A 16909-nucleotide genomic window follows, 5' to 3' on the forward strand; every position below is an offset into this window, starting at 1 on the left:
TTGACGGTAATCCCTTTTGCGACACTTTAGTGAACTCTGGCGGTCTCTCCTAGAAACCTGTCTGTTTTTTTATTCCCTTCTGGAAATCGTTTTTTAATAAATGTATCGTCTGAACTTCAGAACCATTCTAGCTACTATAAAAGCATATCCCTAATCTCAGCGCACGCGTTGAATTTAAATCAAATGGACATTGGACATTCAACAGGATAATATGCTGTAACGTTTTTTGCATGAATGTCCTTCCAGCGGGAAGTGAAACTGGAATTGGAAAATATTTTATTGTATGAGACAATATTGTCCATCAGCGACTGTAACAACCCTGGGTTTATAAACGCAGATACCGATTCTGCCGTTTTGGGGGCACAGTCGATAGCGCGCTGGTCTTCAGGCCGGAAGGTCGAGGGTTCGAGACCTGCTGTTTCATTACATTGCACACAGAATAGACCATCGGCCTTTGATATTGCAGTCATAGGAAATAACAGCACATCACCACCAAAATATATATTTAATAGACAAAATTTCCATGGTGATTTCAGAAGTATTCATAAACACTGAAGAGGGAAAAGTTACTTCCAATTTCTCACTGTGATGGTAACTATTCTCTCAGTCCTCACATAGTTAGGTGGTGGTATTACTTTCAGTCTCTCTGCCTTTCTCTCCTCCCATCGAATTCCTTGGATGGCAAGTCTGTGTGTATGCAGGGGGGTCTCCGGGAGTGAAATTATTTTGTCATTTGACTTTGTGAATGCATAGGTTTTACATTGGTGGGTTCCCACATTTTATTCAATTTCCACTCATGCTTGACTTTATCGTTTGTTATAATTTAACTCAATGAGTGTCAGCTTTCTTCTTGAGTTCCTTCAGTTGTTCCACTGAGTTGTAATGTTCTCCCAGTCCATACGCATGATGCACGTACCTGAAAAACAATATTAACAATTAAAAAGGCACAAATTCATAATTTGGCTTCATTTGTTTTTCAACAAAATGGCAGTATAAATCAGTATAAAACCATTATAACACCAGGTGCTCTGTTGGGTCCTTTGATAAAACAAATAGCCTGATCAAGTGATTAAGGTTCCTCCAGTGGTCCTCCAGGGGTCCTCCAGTGGTCCTCCAGGGGTCCTCCAGGGGTCCTCCAGTGGTCCTCCAGGGGTCCTTCAGTGGTCCTCCAGGGGTCCTCCAGTGGTCCTCCAGGGGTCCTCCAGTGGTCCTCCAGGGGTCCTCCAGTGGTCCTCCAGTGGTCCTTCAGGGGTCCTCCAGTGGTCCTTCAGTGGTCCTCCAGGGGTCCTCCAGGGGTCCTCCAGTGGTCCTCCAGTGGTCCTTCAGGGGTCCTCCAGTGGTCCTTCAGGGGTCCTCCAGGGGTCCTCCAGTGGTCCTCCAGTGGTCCTCCAGGGGTCCTCCAGTGGTCCTCCAGTGGTCCTCTAGGGGTCCTCCAGGGGTCCTCCAGTGGTCCTCTAGGGGTCCTCCAGGGGTCCTCCAGTGGTCCTCCAGGGGTCCACCCCAGGGGGCTGTGTCTGCTACATCATTGCAATACTTCTCAAACTCATCTGAAAACACACACAGAGAGGGGTGATCACACACGGGTGATATTTTATACACACCCTGGAGTGACACTGCAGTGTGGACCACAAGTGATACTGAATTTCCTTTCGAAATAATGAAGAGAAAAGGGGGGGGGGACTACAGAATATTAGTAATAGTATAACCACATACAGGCGATTCCTCACCAAAGTAGAAGAACAAAAAGACCATGGTTTGGGGGATTTTCTACGGGAATTTCCCAGAGAACTAGCCTTGTAAATCCCTGTGCAGTGATTTCCTAAATGGTTAAGAACAGTGAATTAATCCCTGTGCAGTGATTTCCTAAATGGTTAAGAACAGTGAAGTAATCCCTGTGCAGTGATTTCCTAAATGGTACCTACAAACATGCACTGTTTTGCTCACAAGCCAAAAGAGTCGTTAGAAGGTAAAGGCTCTTCTACATTGATTGGACATCCCAGGACAGTGTCTATAATACTGTGATAAGCTCACAGTTGCTGCCACAAATTCCACACAGCTGTCACTGAATAGTTGGATATTTATTTCCAACTGAGAAAACAATTTCTATACTTACAGCAATTTTATAAATTCATTTTCTATAAGGTTTTTGCTTGGTGAACCTTGTTTTCATTGACATTTGTGAATAAAAGTCATAAATGCACAAAAAAAAAAAAAAAAACGTGTTGCGCTGCATACTTCCGGTTATTGAAATATCGCGATTTTCATTGGTCATCACATCACAACATGTTCCTTAGTTGATTGGTCAGGTCTTAGATTCTAGTTGACGGAGTTCGTTTTAACTTGACGTTCAGTCCAAATTCACGTTCAATTTCAAGTTGATATTCTTATTTTCAGGACTCTTTAAAACGTTAGATTCTCAAAGACCGATTATATGGGATTGGCAATGAACAAAACGCCAGTGAAGCTTTAACTAAATAACAAATATGTCCAAAAACGTCATTGCCCAGAAATGTTTTCACCGTTCGAAGACTGTCTTCAACATCAATAAACGCGACATGCAACAATTTCAATAATTTAACTTGAGTTTCAGATCATATAAAGAAATCCGTCAATTAAAATAAATAGATATGGCCCTTGATGGACATGACTGGGAAGAGGGGCGCATTTTAGGCAGGGTTGAAGACCGCAGCGTTTTCTGAGCTAAACTGGCCAAGACGCACCTCGAACAACACATAAAAACTCACATAATTCTCCCCAAAAACAATGACAATTTCTCTCAGCTTTTTAGGTGAGAGCTGTGCCGTCCTTTGACAAGCAGTGTCCACACAGGCAGGGACGCAAAATGTGTTGCTCGTCTATTCCCAACTCGCCTCTCTGGGGTGCTGTTGGAGAGATGCATCTCTGCGGCGGTCCACTAACAGTTCGTCCAAAACATGATCTAACATTAATCATGTAGCTATAGGATATGGTAGAAAGAGTATTTGGTTATTTTCTGTAGCCTAAAGGGCTGGAGATAAAATGTATGATAATGTAATGAGATTTTACATCATGCAAGTTTGTCAGATCAAATAGCCTAACCTAAATGGCACTCGATCAAATAAAACACGTTAACTTAACAAACAACAGGACAGTTCAAAGTCAAATGGACGATATGGAATGGATAATCACAACTGTTGTCCAGGAGTTTCACCCCATTGTCATGGTCAGTGGTTTCAAGTTTGAATCCCTCCATTTTTGACAAGCTGTTCATAATGAAAAATAAAATACTTCTGCAATTCCCGGTGAGTATTGCAAATAGGCTCGCGATAACTCCTGATAAAGTTGGGTAGTTGATATTCATGGTTTAAATAGCCGAATTCATTAGTCACAGGAATCAGGACGAATAAAGCCGTTGCACATGGATGGGCATTCATACAATTCCACTGAGGGCGACATGGTGCGCTACACCCCAGTAAGTCTTTTTTTGGTCCTCTCCAGACATCGTTTTTTGATGTTTTACAAACGGAAGACTCACCACTTAGAAGGGAATTCATATAATAAAATGTCAGGCAACACTGAAAGCTACATCTCAGTCAGCACGGACTGATGCCTACGCCTTTTAGAAGTCTGCTGTTCTGGACCGGCCTTGATTTCCAAATGGTCCGGACCAGATTTTGTCCGGTCTTGACCAGCCTTGATTTGGCCCCAAAATAGACTAATATAAATTACTTCTTTCCATCTTTCATTCAGAACCAAAAATTTACCTGATTTCAACATCCGGATTTCAACGTCTGTAAAATACGTATTTTCAGCATCAGGAAAGTTCGATTTTCAACCTTCAGTCAGAACCGAAAATGAACCGGATTTGAACATCCAGAAAATACACATTTATCGATGCCTGGAAAATATTTTTTTTTCAACATCATGGAAAGTACGTATTTTAAACAAATGGAAAATGGCTTTTCACCTTTCATTCAGAAACTAAATTTAACCTAACTTCAACATTTGGAAAATAGGTATTTTAGAGGTCATTTTGCTGACTGTGACTATTCTAGTTTTGAGCTTATGGTGGCAGAATGGCAAGGACCGGCATTGTGCGCAGCCATGGGTGGCCAATCAGAATGAGTTTTTCCCCACAAAGGGGTTTTATTACAGATAGATAAACTACTCAGTTTCATCAGCTGTCCGGGTGGCTGGCCTCAGACGATCCCGCAGGTGAAGAAGCCGGATGTGGAGGTCCTGGGCTGGCGTGGTTCCACGTGGTCTGTGGTTGTGAGGCTGGTTGTACGTACTGCCAAATTCTCTAACACGATGTTGGAGATGGCATATGGTAGAGAAATTAACATTACATTCTCTGGCAACAGCTGTGGTGGACATTCCTGCAGTCAGCATGCCAATTGAACACGCCCTCAAAACGTATATTTTTGACAACTTTTACTAAACCAGATTCCTAAATAAAATAATGTACTTTTTACTCCTTACATTTTCCCTGACACCTAAAAGTACTTGTTACATTTTAAATGCTTAGCAGGACATTAAATGGTCCAATTTACGCACTTATCAACAGAACATCCCTGGTCGTCCCTACTGCCTCTGATCTGGAGGACTCACTAAACAGAGAACATCCCTGGTCATCCCTACTGCCTCTGATCTGGAGGACTCACTAAACAGAGAACATCCCTGGTCGTCCCTACTGCCTCTGATCTGGAGGACTCACTAAACAGAGAACATCCCTGGTCATCCCAACTGCCTCTGATCTGGAGGACTCACTAAACAGAGAACATCCCTGGTCATCCCTACTGCCTCTGATCTGGAGGACTCACTAAACAGAGAACAACCCTGGTCATCCCTACTGCCTCTGATCTGGAGGACTCACTAAACAGAGAACATCCCTGGTCATCCCTACTGCCTCTGATCTGGAGGACTCACTAAACAGAGAACATCCCTGGTCATCCCTACTGCCTCTGATCTGGAGGACTCACTAAACAGAGAACATCCCTGGTCGTCCCTACTGCCTCTGATCTGGAGGACTCACTAAACAGAGAACATCCCTGGTCATCCCTACTGCCTCTGATCTGGAGGACTCACTAAACAGAGAACATCCCTGGTCATCACTACTGCCTCTGATCTGGAGGACTCACTAAACAGACACGATTCGTTTGTAAATTATGTCTGAGTGTTGAAGTGTGCCCCTGGCTAAAAAAACAACAAGATGCTTAATGTAAGGAATTTGAAATTATTTATACTTAAATTTTAGTTTTGATACTTAAGCATATTTAAAAGCAATTACTTTTAGACTTTTACTCAAGTAATATTTTACTGGGTGACTTTCACTTTCACTTGAATCATTTTCTATTAAGGTGTCTTTTCTATTACTGTCACGTTCGTGTGTAGAGACGGACCAAGGCGCAGCGTGATTAAAGTTCCACATCATTTATTAAAGCCAAACTATCACACAAAAACAAACAAACAAACAAACAAACAAACAAACAAACAAACAAAGAGTTAGTGCAACATGCAAAATAAAAAATATTATATCCCACAAATACAGGTGGGAACAATAACTACTTAAATATGATCCCCAATTAGAGATGACGATTACCAGCTTCCTCTAATTGGGAATCATACAAATCACCAACATAGAAAAATAAACTAGAACCCCACATAGAAATAATAAACTAGAATACCCCCTAGTCACGCCCTGACCTACTACACCATAGAGAAACAATGGCTCTCTATGGTCAGGGTGTGACAATTGCTCAAGTAGGACAATTTCGTCGTTTTCCAGTATTATTGATAACTATAGTGAATTGGGTACTTTCCCCACCACTGATTGATATAATATACCTATGATTCGTAATGAAATGATATAAGTAGAAAATCTTCTATAATTCTCTTTTACTGGACCAAACCTCATTGTTTTAGAAAACACACCTATATCATTCAGACAGCATACCAGGGACGTCACTAGAGATTCATGGATAGGGGGGACGAATCCTCTTTTAGGGAGGTCTGGCCATACTCCCTGCGACGTCCCTGCAGCATAACGTTCAGTGTTGTTTCATCTGTTAAGCATAGAACATATATCAGACGAAAATACAATCAAATAGAATGGCTCATGAATTGATTGGATTTATATAGCGATTTTTTTTCTAGACACTTACCACAGGTTTTTTTAGACAAAGGAACTCACCTCGTCTATCACCAAGATCAGAATATAATATAATATTGTAGATTCTTAGATAGTTTTGTTTAATATTTTAAAGCAGAGAATAGAATAAAGGCTATCAACAGTAGTTTATTAGGCCTCCAATCGATCTTTCGGGGGATGCAAACTGTATAAATGAGAATTATTATAAGATCTACTTTGCAGGCCTACTAAATGTCATGTCACCACTATGCATGAGGGTAACGGGTTGGTTTGGGGGGATTTCGCTCTCTCTGCATTCCGTTGCTCATATCCCTCCCACAGCGGGTCCGGTTTAGGTCTCTGTAGCTCCACCTCCGAGGAACTGGCCTCGCCAGAACAGTAGGCTACCGCCGATTAGCTGGCCGCCCCCTCCCAAGGAAACACTGGCCAGAAGAGAGGCTCTGCCGCGGTTCAGCTCGTTGTTTATTCGTCTGGGTTGGGTGAACTGCTGCCGCCATGGCCGACGAAGGCATGGATGAACGGTCTCCGCTGCTCTCAGCACCGAACTCCGGGAATGTCTCACCGTTGGAACCGCCGGCATACCTGCAGGACACAAGTCCAAGAGGTAAACCAACGTTAGGCTATGACTCCCCCCATGTGTGCTGAATCGTTTTGGGCGTATCGTGTTGAGTAATGTTTTGCATGGTGCGTTAAATTATAACGGGGAAGACACCGGCATCGGTCTAAAAAAATCAACCCGACCGGCTGAAAATCCGAAATCAGAAGGTGGAGTTTGCAGTGTTTAGAAGAACAACGCAGGAGAAGGCCTAGTCGAATAATTTCACAACAATTCCTGTTGTAGTTCTGTATTCTGTAGTGATGCATCACGATCTGTTGTTGTTGCTGGGTAATACTGTTTACACCCCCTCTCCCACCTTTCTACAAATATCTATAAGGATATAAGTGATGTTGTCAGAACATAAACAACGTAGCCATGACTTGAGATGAGTAAGAAGGACATTATCAAATCAGAGGATACAATTATAATTTGCAATCCCCTCTGAACATTGTGTTTGTTGTGGTTGTAGGTCTGTAAGACACTAGGCCCATTCACATTTAACATGGCAGGTTATGAATGAGTGTTTTATAACCCATGTATCATTCAGTGCTTTCCATTCATTTGATTGGACCATAAACAGATATGAAATAGATGTGTTTAGTACAGTATTCCTATCCCTTCAGTCCATGCATGACCCATAGACCCAGTAGTGCATGTTGTTGAGGATCATTTCACTGTGTGCTTTCTGGAAACACAATACCCCCGTATAGTGTTGTAATATTCAGATGTTTTTCAGATGTGTGGGGGGATGTGAATGCTCCCATCATTCACCCTGTTTATCACAGTGATATTCAGATGATGAGCCTATAGAGCCATGATACAGTACTATACACATGCCTGTTTATCACAGTGATATTCAGATGATGAGCCGATAGAGCCATGATACAGTACTATACACATCCCTGTTGTTCCAGCTGGAAAGACTGGACAGTTTACTAACCTACAGTAAACCACACATCTTTGTCAAGAAAGCTTTTCTACTGAGCTGGCTTGATCAAATCTCAGAACACAGAGGCTACGTTCCTCTCAGACAGAACAGAGAGGTTACGTTCCTCTCAGACAGAACAGAGAGGTTACGTTCCTCTCAGACAGAACAGAGAGGTTACGTTCCTCTCAGACAGAACAGAGCGGCTACGTTCCTCTCAGACAGAACAGAGAGGCTACGTTCCTCTCAGACAGAACAGAGAGGCTACGTTCCTCTCAGACAGAACAGAGAGGCTACGTTCCTCTCAGACAGAACAGAGAGGCCAGGTTCCTCTCAGACAGAACAGAGAGGCTACGTTCCTCTCAGACAGAACAGAGAGGCTACGTTCCTCTCAGACAGAACAGAGAGGCTACGTTCCTCTCAGACAGAACAGAGAGGCTACGTTCCTCTCAGGCAGAACAGAGGCTACGTTCCTCTCAGGCAGAACAGAGAGGCTACGTTCCTCTCAGGCAGAACAGAGAGGCTACGTTCCTCTCAGGCAGAACAGAGAGGCTACGTTCCTCTCAGGCAGAACAGAGAGGCTACGTTCCTCTCAGGCAGAACAGAGAGGCTACGTTCCTCTCAGGCAGAACAGAGAGGCTACGTTCCTCTCAGGCAGAACAGAGAGGCTACGTTCCTCTCAGGCAGAACAGAGAGGCTACGTTCCTCTCAGGCAGAACAGAGAGGCTACGTTCCTCTCAGGCAGAACAGAGAGGCTACGTTCCTCTCAGGCAGAACAGAGAGGCTACGTTCCTCTCAGGCAGAACAGAGAGGCTACGTTCCTCTCAGGCAGAACAGAGAGGCTACGTTCCTCTCAGGCAGAACAGAGAGGCTACGTTCCTCTCAGGCAGAACAGAGAGGCTACGTTCCTCTCAGGCAGAACAGAGAGGCTACGTTCCTCTCAGGCAGAACAGAGAGGCTACGTTCCTCTCAGGCAGAACAGAGAGGCTACGTTCCTCTCAGGCAGAACAGAGAGGCTACGTTCCTCTCAGGCAGAACAGAGAGGCTACGTTCCTCTCAGGCAGAACAGAGAGGCTACGTTCCTCTCAGACACAACAGAGGCTACGTTCCTCTCAGACACAACAGAGGCTACGTTCCTCTCAGACACAACAGAGGCTACGTTCCTCTCAGACACAACAGAGGCTACGTTCCCTCTCAGGCAGAACAGAGGCTACGTTCCTCTCAGGCAGAACAGAGGCTACGTTCCTCTCAGGCAGAACAGAGGCTACGTTCCTCTCAGGCAGAACAGAGGCTACGTTCCTCTCAGGCAGAACAGAGGCTACGTTCCTCTCAGGCAGAACAGAGGCTACGTTCCTCTCAGGCAGAACAGAGGCTACGTTCCTCTCAGGCAGAACAGAGGCTACGTTCCTCTCAGGCAGAACAGAGGCTACGTTCCTCTCAGGCAGAACAGAGGCTACGTCCTCTCAGGCAGAACAGAGGCTACGTTCCTCTCAGGCAGAACAGAGGCTACGTTCCTCTCAGGCAGAACAGAGGCTACGTTCCTCTCAGGCAGAACAGAGGCTACGTTCCTCTCAGGCAGAACAGAGGCTACGTTCCTCTCAGGCAGAACAGAGGCTACGTTCCTCTCAGGCAGAACAGAGGCTACGTTCCTCTCAGACAGAACAGAGGCTACGTTCCTCTCAGACAGAACAGAGGCTACGTTCCTCTCAGACAGAACAGAGGCTACGTTCCTCTCAGACAGAACAGAGGCTACGTTCCTCTCAGACAGAACAGAGGCTACGTTCCTCTCAGACAGAACAGAGGCTACGTTCCTCTCAGACAGAACAGAGGCTACGTTCCTCTCAGACAGAACAGAGGCTACGTTCCTCTCAGACAGAACAGAGGCTACGTTCCTCTCAGACAGAACAGAGGCTACGTTCCTCTCAGACAGAACAGAGGCTACGTTCCTCTCAGACAGAACAGAGGCTACGTTCCTCTCAGACAGACAGAGGCTACGTTCCTCTCAGACAGAACAGAGGCTACGTTCCTCTCAGACAGAACAGAGGCTACGTTCCTCTCAGACAGAACAGAGGCTACGTTCCTCTCAGACAGAACAGAGGCTACGTTCCTCTCAGACAGAACAGAGGCTACGTTCCTCTCAGACAGAACAGAGGCTACGTTCCTCTCAGACAGAACAGAGGCTACGTTCCTCTCAGACAGAACAGAGGCTACGTTCCTCTCAGACAGAACAGAGGCTACGTTCCTCTCAGACAGAACAGAGGCTACGTTCCTCTCAGACAGAACAGAGGCTACGTTCCTCTCAGACAGAACAGAGGCTACGTTCCTCTCAGACAGAACAGAGGCTACGTTCCTCTCAGACAGAACAGAGGCTACGTTCCTCTCAGACAGAACAGAGGCTACGTTCCTCTCAGACAGAACAGAGGCTACGTTCCTCTCAGACAGAACAGAGGCTACGTTCCTCTCAGACAGAACAGAGGCTACGTTCCTCTCAGACAGAACAGAGGCTACGTTCCTCTCAGACAGAACAGAGGCTACGTTCCTCTCAGACAGAACAGAGGCTACGTTCCTCTCAGACAGAACAGAGGCTACGTTCCTCTCAGACAGAACAGAGGCTACGTTCCTCTCAGACAGAACAGAGGCTACGTTCCTCTCAGACAGAACAGAGGCTACGTTCCTCTCAGACAGAACAGAGGCTACGTTCCTCTCAGACAGAACAGAGGCTACGTTCCTCTCAGACAGAACAGAGGCTACGTTCCTCTCAGACAGAACAGAGGCTACGTTCCTCTCAGACAGAACAGAGGCTACGTTCCTCTCAGACAGAACAGAGGCTACGTTCCTCTCAGACAGAACAGAGGCTACGTTCCTCTCAGACAGAACAGAGGCTACGTTCCTCTCAGACAGAACAGAGGCTACGTTCCTCTCAGACAGAACAGAGGCTACGTTCCTCTCAGACAGAACAGAGGCTACGTTCCTCTCAGACAGAACAGAGGCTACGTTCTCCACTGGCGCCCTGTGCTCTTCACAGATGAAAGCAGTTTCACACTGAGCACATATCACAGATGTGACAGAGTCTGGAGATGCTGTGGAGAACGTTCTGCTGCCTGCAACATCCTCCAGCATGACCGGTTTGGCGGTGGCTCAGTCATGGTGTGGGGGGGCCGCACAGCCCTCCATGTGCTCGCCAGAGGTAGCCTGACTGCCATTAGGTACCGAGATGAGATCCTCAGACCCCTTGTGAGACCATATGCTGGTGCGGTTGGCCCTGGGTTCCTCCTAATGCAAGACAATGCTAGACCTCATGTTCCTGGAGTGTGTCAGCATTTCCTGCAAGAGGAAGGCATTGATGCTATGGCCTGGCCCGCTCGTTCCCCAGTCCTGAATCCAATTGAGCACATCTGGGACATCATGTCTCGCTCCATCCACCAATGCCACGTTGCACCACAGACTGTCCAGGAGTTGGCGGATGCTTTAGTCCAGGTCTGGGAGGAGATCCCTCAGGAGACCATCCGCCACCTCATCAGGAGCAATGCCCAGGCGTTGTAGGGAGGTCATACAGGCACGTGGAGGCCACACACACTACTGAGCCTCATTTTGGCTTGTTTTAAGGACATTACATCAAAGTTGGATCAGCCTGTAGTGTGGTTTTCCACTTTAATTTTGAGTGTGACTCCAAATCCAGACCTCCATGGGTTGATAAATTTGATTTCCATTGATAATTTGTGTGATTTTGTTGTCAGCACATTCAACTATGTAAAGAAAAAAGTATTTAATAAGAATATTTCATTCATTCAGATCTAGGATGTGTTATTTTAGTGTTCCCTTTATTTTTTTGAGCAGTGTATATTTCTGGGTATAGTTTGGATTGGCTCCAGGTCATGTCGTCATTTGTCGTAACATTATTCTGCCCTGCTATTTTTCTTCAACAAAACGAGATATTCTTCAGGAAAAGGAGTGTAAACTGATTTATTGACACCAGGCATGCATCCCAAATAGCACCCCATTTCATACATGTAGTGCACCAGAGCCCTATGAGTCCTGGTGAAAAGTAGTGCACTATATAGGGAACTGAGAGTCAGACATAATGCACCTTCGGTACATTCTGGAGCACATAGCCAGCCAACGGCCATTTAATGCAGACTAAATGGGTTTCGTTACCTACCTTTTGTTACCTACCTACGGCGTGAGATTAAATCTGATGTTTAATCCATATTTCACCACTGGATTAACGGTAGACGTTGAGCTGATCTGTAGTGCGCTGGGGGAAGTGACTGCCTTCTCCAGGGTGGCCTAGTGGTTAGAGCGTTGGACTAGTAACCGAAAGGTTGCAAGTTCAAATCCCCGAGCTGACAAGGTACAAATCTGTCGTTCTGCCCCTGAACAGGCAGTTAACCCACTGTTCCTAGGCCGTCATTGAAAATAAGAATTTGTTCTTAACTGATTTGCCAGGTTAAATAAAGGTAAAATGAAATAAATAAACTTCCTGGATCCAGACCCATACAGTTTCTGAACAGACTTTATTTGTTTTCGCGCTTGAAGACCATAAAAAAAAAATTTGATCCGGAATTTGTCAGACATTCCCAGCGTATAGTAATGGCTAGTTATTTCCCCAATCCTTACTCAGGATTATGGCACATTCTCCGGGTTTATTGGGTTCTGGTTAACTACAAACCTCTATCATTCGCAACAGGGATTGGCACGGGTCAGAGAGGGTAGGACTGCTGAACTGGGCTCTAGTCTGTAGGTTAGTGAATACACAGCTGATTGGTGGTTACCTGGACTGGGTTATTTACTGGTTGTTGTAGTGACTACACAGCTGATTGGTGGTTACCTGGACTGGGTTATTTAATGGTTGTTGTAGTGAGTCCACAGCTGGGTTATTTAATGGTTGTTGTAGTGACTACACAGCTGGGTTATTTAATGGTTGTTGTAGTGACTACACAGCTGGGTAATTTAATGGTTGTTGTAGTGACTACACAGCTGGGTAATTTAATGGTTGTTGTAGTGACTACACAGCTGGGTAATTTAATGGTTGCTGTGGTGACTACACAGCTGGGTTATTTAATGGTTGTTGTCGTGACTACACAGCTGGGTTATTTAATGGTTGTTGTCGTGACTACACAGCTGGGTTATTTAATGGTTGTTGTCGTGACTACACAGCTGGGTAATTTAATGGTTGTTGTCGTGACTACACAGCTGGGTAATTTAATGGTTGTTGTAGTGACTACACAGCTGGGTAATTTAATGGTTGTTGTCGTGACTACACAGCTGGGTAATTTAATGGTTGTTGTCGTGACTACACAGCTGGGTTATTTAATGGTTGTTGTAGTGACTACACAGCTGGGTAATTTAATGGTTGTTGTCGTGACTACACAGCTGGGTTATTTAATGGTTGTTGTCGTGACTACACAGCTGGGTTATTTAATGGTTGTTGTCGTGACTACACAGCTGGGTTATTTAATGGTTGTTGTCGTGACTACACAGCTGGGTTATTTAATGGTTGTCGTTTATAGGGTTGACACAAACAGTATTGCGATACTATAAGGTGTCGTGGCAAGGAAAGAAACCATATAGAGAACTTCCTGTGGAAAACTAATGTTGTAAACAAGCAGCCTTATGTTGTCACCCAGATTCACCTTTGTATTCCAACCTATAGCACACACTGTTACATACGCAAGGTTGTAAATCAAATCAAATGTATTTATAAAGCCCTTCGTACATCAGCTGATATCTCAAAGTGCTGTACAGAAACCCAGCCTAAAACCCCAAACAGCAAGCAATGCAGGTGTAGAAGCACGGTGGCTAGGAAAAACTCCCTAGAAAGGCCAAAACCTAGGAAGAAACCTAGAGAGGAACCAGGCTATGTGGGGTGGCCAGTCCTCTTCTGGCTGTGCCGGGTGGAGATTATAACAGAACATGGCCAAGATGTTCAAATGTTCATAAATGACCAGCATGGTCCAATAATAATAAGGCAGAACAGTTGAAACTGGAGCAGCAGCACGGCCAGGTGGACTGGGGACAGCAAGGAGTCATCATGTCAGGTAGTCCTGAGGCATGGTCCTAGGGCTCAGGTCCTCCGAGAGAGAGAAAGAAGGAGAGAATTAGAGAACGCACACTTAGATTCACACAGGAAACAGATTAGAACAGGAGAAGTACTCCAGATATAACAAACTGACCCTAGCCCCCCGACACATAAACTACTGCAGCATAAATACTGGAGGCTGAGACAGGAGGGGTCAGGAGACACTGTGGCCCCATCCGAGGACACCCCCCGGACAGGGCCAAACAGGAAGGATATAACCCCACCCACTTTGCCAAAGCACAGCCCCCACACCACTAGAGGGATATCTTCAACCACCAACTTACCATCCTGAGACGAGGCTGAGTATAGCCCACAAAGATCTCCGCCATGGCACAACCCAAGGGGGGGCGCCAACCCAGACAGGATGACCACATCAGTGAATCAACCCACTCAGGTGATGCACCCCCTCCAGGGACGGCATGAGAGAGCCCCAGTAAGCCAGTGACTCAGCCCCTGTAATAGGGTTAGAGGCAGAGAATCCCAGTGGAAAGAGGGGAACCGGCCAGGCAGAGACAGCAAGGGCGGTTCGTTGCTCCAGAGCCTTTCCGTTCATCTTCCCACTCCTGGGCCAGACTACACTCAATCATATGACCCACTGAAGAGATGAGTCTTCAGTAAAGACTTAAAGGTTGAGACCGAGTTTGCGTCTCTGACATGGGTAGGCAGACCGTTCCATAAAAATGGAGCTCTATAGGAGAAAGCCCTGCCTCCAGCTGTTTGCTTAGAAATTCTAGGGACAATTAGGAGGCCTGCGTCTTGTGACCGTAGCGTACGTGTAGGTATGTACGGCAGGACCAAATCAGAGAGATAGGTAAAGAGAGATAGCAGTAAAACCTTGAAATCAGCCCTTGCTTTGACAGGAAGCCAGTGTAGGGAGGCTAGCACTGGAGTAATTTTTGGTTCTAGTCAGGATTCTAGCAGCCGTATTTAGCACTAACTGAAGTTTATTTAGTGCTTTATCCGGGTAGCCGGAAAGTAGAGCATTGCAGTAGTCTAACCTAGAAGTGACAAAAGCATGGATTAATTTTTCTGCATAATTTTTGGACAGAAAGTTTCTGATTTTTGCAATGTTACATAGATGGAAAAAAGCTGTCCTCGAAATGATCTTGATATTTAATTTTACCTTTATTTTACTAGGCAAGTCAGTTAAGAACAAATTCTTATTTTCAATGACGGCCTAGGAACAGTGGGTTAACTGCCTGTTCAGGGGCAGAACTACAGATTTGTACCTTTCGGTTACTAGTCCAACGCTCTAACCACTAGGCTACCCTGCTGCCCCTTATGTTCTTCAAAAGAAAGATCAGGGTCCAGAGTAACGCCGAGGTCCTTCAGTTTTATTTGAGACGACTGTACAACCATTAAGATTAATTGTCAGATTCAACAGAAGATCTCTTTGTTTCTTGGGACCTAGAACAAGCATCTCTGTTTTGTCCGAGTTTAAAACTAGAACGTTTGCAGCCATCCACTTCCTTATGTCTGAAACACATGCTTCTAGCAAGGGCAATTTTGGGGCTTCACCATGCTTCATTGAAATGTACAGCTGTGTGTCATCCGCATAGCAGTGAAAGTTAACATTATGTTTTCGAATAACATCCCCAAGAGGTAAAGTATATAGTGAAAACAATAGTGGTCCTAAAACGGAACCTTGAGGAACACCGAAATTTACAGTTGATTTCAGAGGACAAACCATTCACAGAGACAAACTGATATCTTTCCAACAGATAAGATCTAAACCAGGCCAAAGAGTTTAGTCTGCTTTGGGTTTTCCCTTTTGCCATGGAAAATCAGGTATCATGGTATCTGTCACCATACTGGAATCATGACAACCCTAGAAAACAACAGAATAGAATACCCGGTAGAATAGAATAGAATACCCGGTAGAATAGAACAGAATAGAATACCCGGTAGAATAGAACAGAATAGAATACCCCGTAGGATAGAATACCTTGTAGAATAGAACAGAATACCCGGTAGAATAGAACAGAATCAAATACCCTGTAGAATAGAATAGAATACCCGGTAGAAATCAAATACCTTGTAGAATAGACCAGACCCGATAGAATAGAACAGAATCAAATACCCTGTAGAATAGAATAGAATACCCGGTAGAAATCAAATACCTTGTAGAATAGACCAGACCCGATAGAATAGAACAGAATCAAATACCCTGTAGAATAGAATAGAATACCCGGTAGAAATCAAATACCTTGTAGAATAGACCAGACCCGATAGAATAGAACAGAATCAAATACCCTGTAGAATAGAATAGAATACCCGGTAGAAATCAAATACCTTGTAGAATAGACCAGACCCGATAGAATAGAACAGAATCAAATACCCTGTAGAATAGAATAGAATACCCGGTAGAAATCAAATACCTTGTAGAATAGACCAGACCCGATAGAATAGAACAGAATCAAATACCCTGTAGAATAGAATAGAATACCCGGTAGAAATCAAATACCTTGTAGAATAGACCAGACCCGATAGAATAGAACAGAATCAAATACCCTGTAGAATAGAATAGAATACATTGTAGAATAGAACAGGATAGAATACCCGGTAGAATAGAACAGAATAGAATACCCAGTAGAATAGAACAGAATAGAATACCCCGTAGAATAGAACAGACTAGAATACCCCGTAGAATAGAACAGACTAGAATACCCCGTAGAATAGAACAGACTAGAATACCCGGTAGAATAGAACAGAATAGAATACATTGTAGAATAGAACAGACTAGAATACCCCGTAGAATAGAACAGACTAGAATACCCGGTAGAATAGAACAGACTAGAATACCCCGTAGAATAGAACAGACTAGAATACCCGGTAGAATAGAACAGACTAGAATACCTAGTAGAATAGAACAGACTAGAATACCCCGTAGAATAGAACAGACTAGAATACCCGGTAGAATAGAACAGACTAGAATACCTAGTAGAATAGAACAGACTAGAATACCCGGTAGAATAGAACAGAATAGAATACCCGGTAGAATAGAACAGAATAGAATACCCAGTAGAATAGAACAGAATAGAATACCCAGTAGAATAGAACAGACTAGAATACCCCGTAGAATAGAACAGACTAGAATACCTAGTAGAATAGAACAGACTAGAATACCCGGTAGAATAGAACAGAATAGAATACCCAGTAGAATAGAACAGAATAGAA

General features: G+C 44.5%; 1 protein-coding gene across 3 annotated transcripts in view; it reads left to right on the top strand.

Moving 5' to 3' along the window:
* Positions 1-6058: 6058 nt before the first annotated feature.
* Positions 6059-16909, top strand: part of LOC109882695 (type 2 phosphatidylinositol 4,5-bisphosphate 4-phosphatase) — a 36808-nt gene continuing 25957 nt past the window's right edge. The window contains exon 1 of one of the 3 annotated variants that reach the window (XM_031795003.1): positions 6059-6734. In XM_031795003.1, coding sequence (XP_031650863.1) covers positions 6626-6734 — 109 coding nt within the window. In that variant the 5' untranslated portion in view covers positions 6059-6625. The remainder of the gene's footprint in view (positions 6735-16909) is intronic. The other 2 variants (XM_031795004.1, XM_031795002.1) reach the window with 2 other exon arrangements.

This window comes from Oncorhynchus kisutch, linkage group LG17 (assembly GCF_002021735.2).
Source record: "Oncorhynchus kisutch isolate 150728-3 linkage group LG17, Okis_V2, whole genome shotgun sequence".
Lineage (NCBI taxonomy): Eukaryota > Metazoa > Chordata > Actinopteri > Salmoniformes > Salmonidae > Oncorhynchus > Oncorhynchus kisutch.